This window comes from Papaver somniferum, unplaced genomic scaffold (assembly GCF_003573695.1).
Source record: "Papaver somniferum cultivar HN1 unplaced genomic scaffold, ASM357369v1 unplaced-scaffold_3503, whole genome shotgun sequence".
NCBI lineage: Eukaryota > Viridiplantae > Streptophyta > Magnoliopsida > Ranunculales > Papaveraceae > Papaver > Papaver somniferum.
The window spans coordinates 1-499 of NW_020645976.1; the positions used below are offsets into that span (position 1 = coordinate 1).

Below are 499 nucleotides of genomic sequence, written 5' to 3' on the forward strand. Positions count from 1 at the left end.
ATAAGCCATTCGGAGCTGGTATCTTGTTGGAATTTGATCAAACTCATACTGTCAGGGCAATTTTCGAAGAGAAACTCGCATGCATGCAAGTTTTCTGGGGGGACTATCCCAAAGAGATGGTGGATGAAGCACATAAAAATGGAGTCCAGATCTTGCACCAGGTTGGTTCAATTGCGGATGCAGAAAAAGCAATTGCTGCAGGTGTTGATTGTATCATCGCACAGGGGGTAGAAGCCGGAGGACATGTCATCGGAAATGTACGTATAAAACTCTTGCATTCCCAGACGGTTGAACGTATCTTTATACGAGTATCAATTTATTAACCACACGTTATATTTATGGCTCGTGTGTGTCTACATATACAGGTCAGTTGGCATGCTTTGGTTCCAAGAATCGTCGATTTAATCGGTGACAAGAATATAACAGTTGTTGCTGCTGGAGCTATTGCAGACCCCCGTGGTTTTGTGGGTGCCATATCACTTGGAGCTAAAGGAATTTG

The 499-nt window shown here is 43.5% G+C and overlaps 1 protein-coding gene across 1 annotated transcript; it reads left to right on the forward strand.

Moving 5' to 3' along the window:
* Window positions 1-31: 31 nt before the first annotated feature.
* LOC113342329 (nitronate monooxygenase-like) lies at window positions 32-485 on the forward strand (the record flags this gene model as incomplete). Its single annotated transcript, XM_026586902.1, has 2 exons — window positions 32-257; window positions 366-485. Coding segments are annotated over exons 1-2 (294 nt in total), but the record flags the coding sequence as incomplete, so codon positions are not given.
* Between the last annotated feature and the right edge of the window lie 14 nt (window positions 486-499).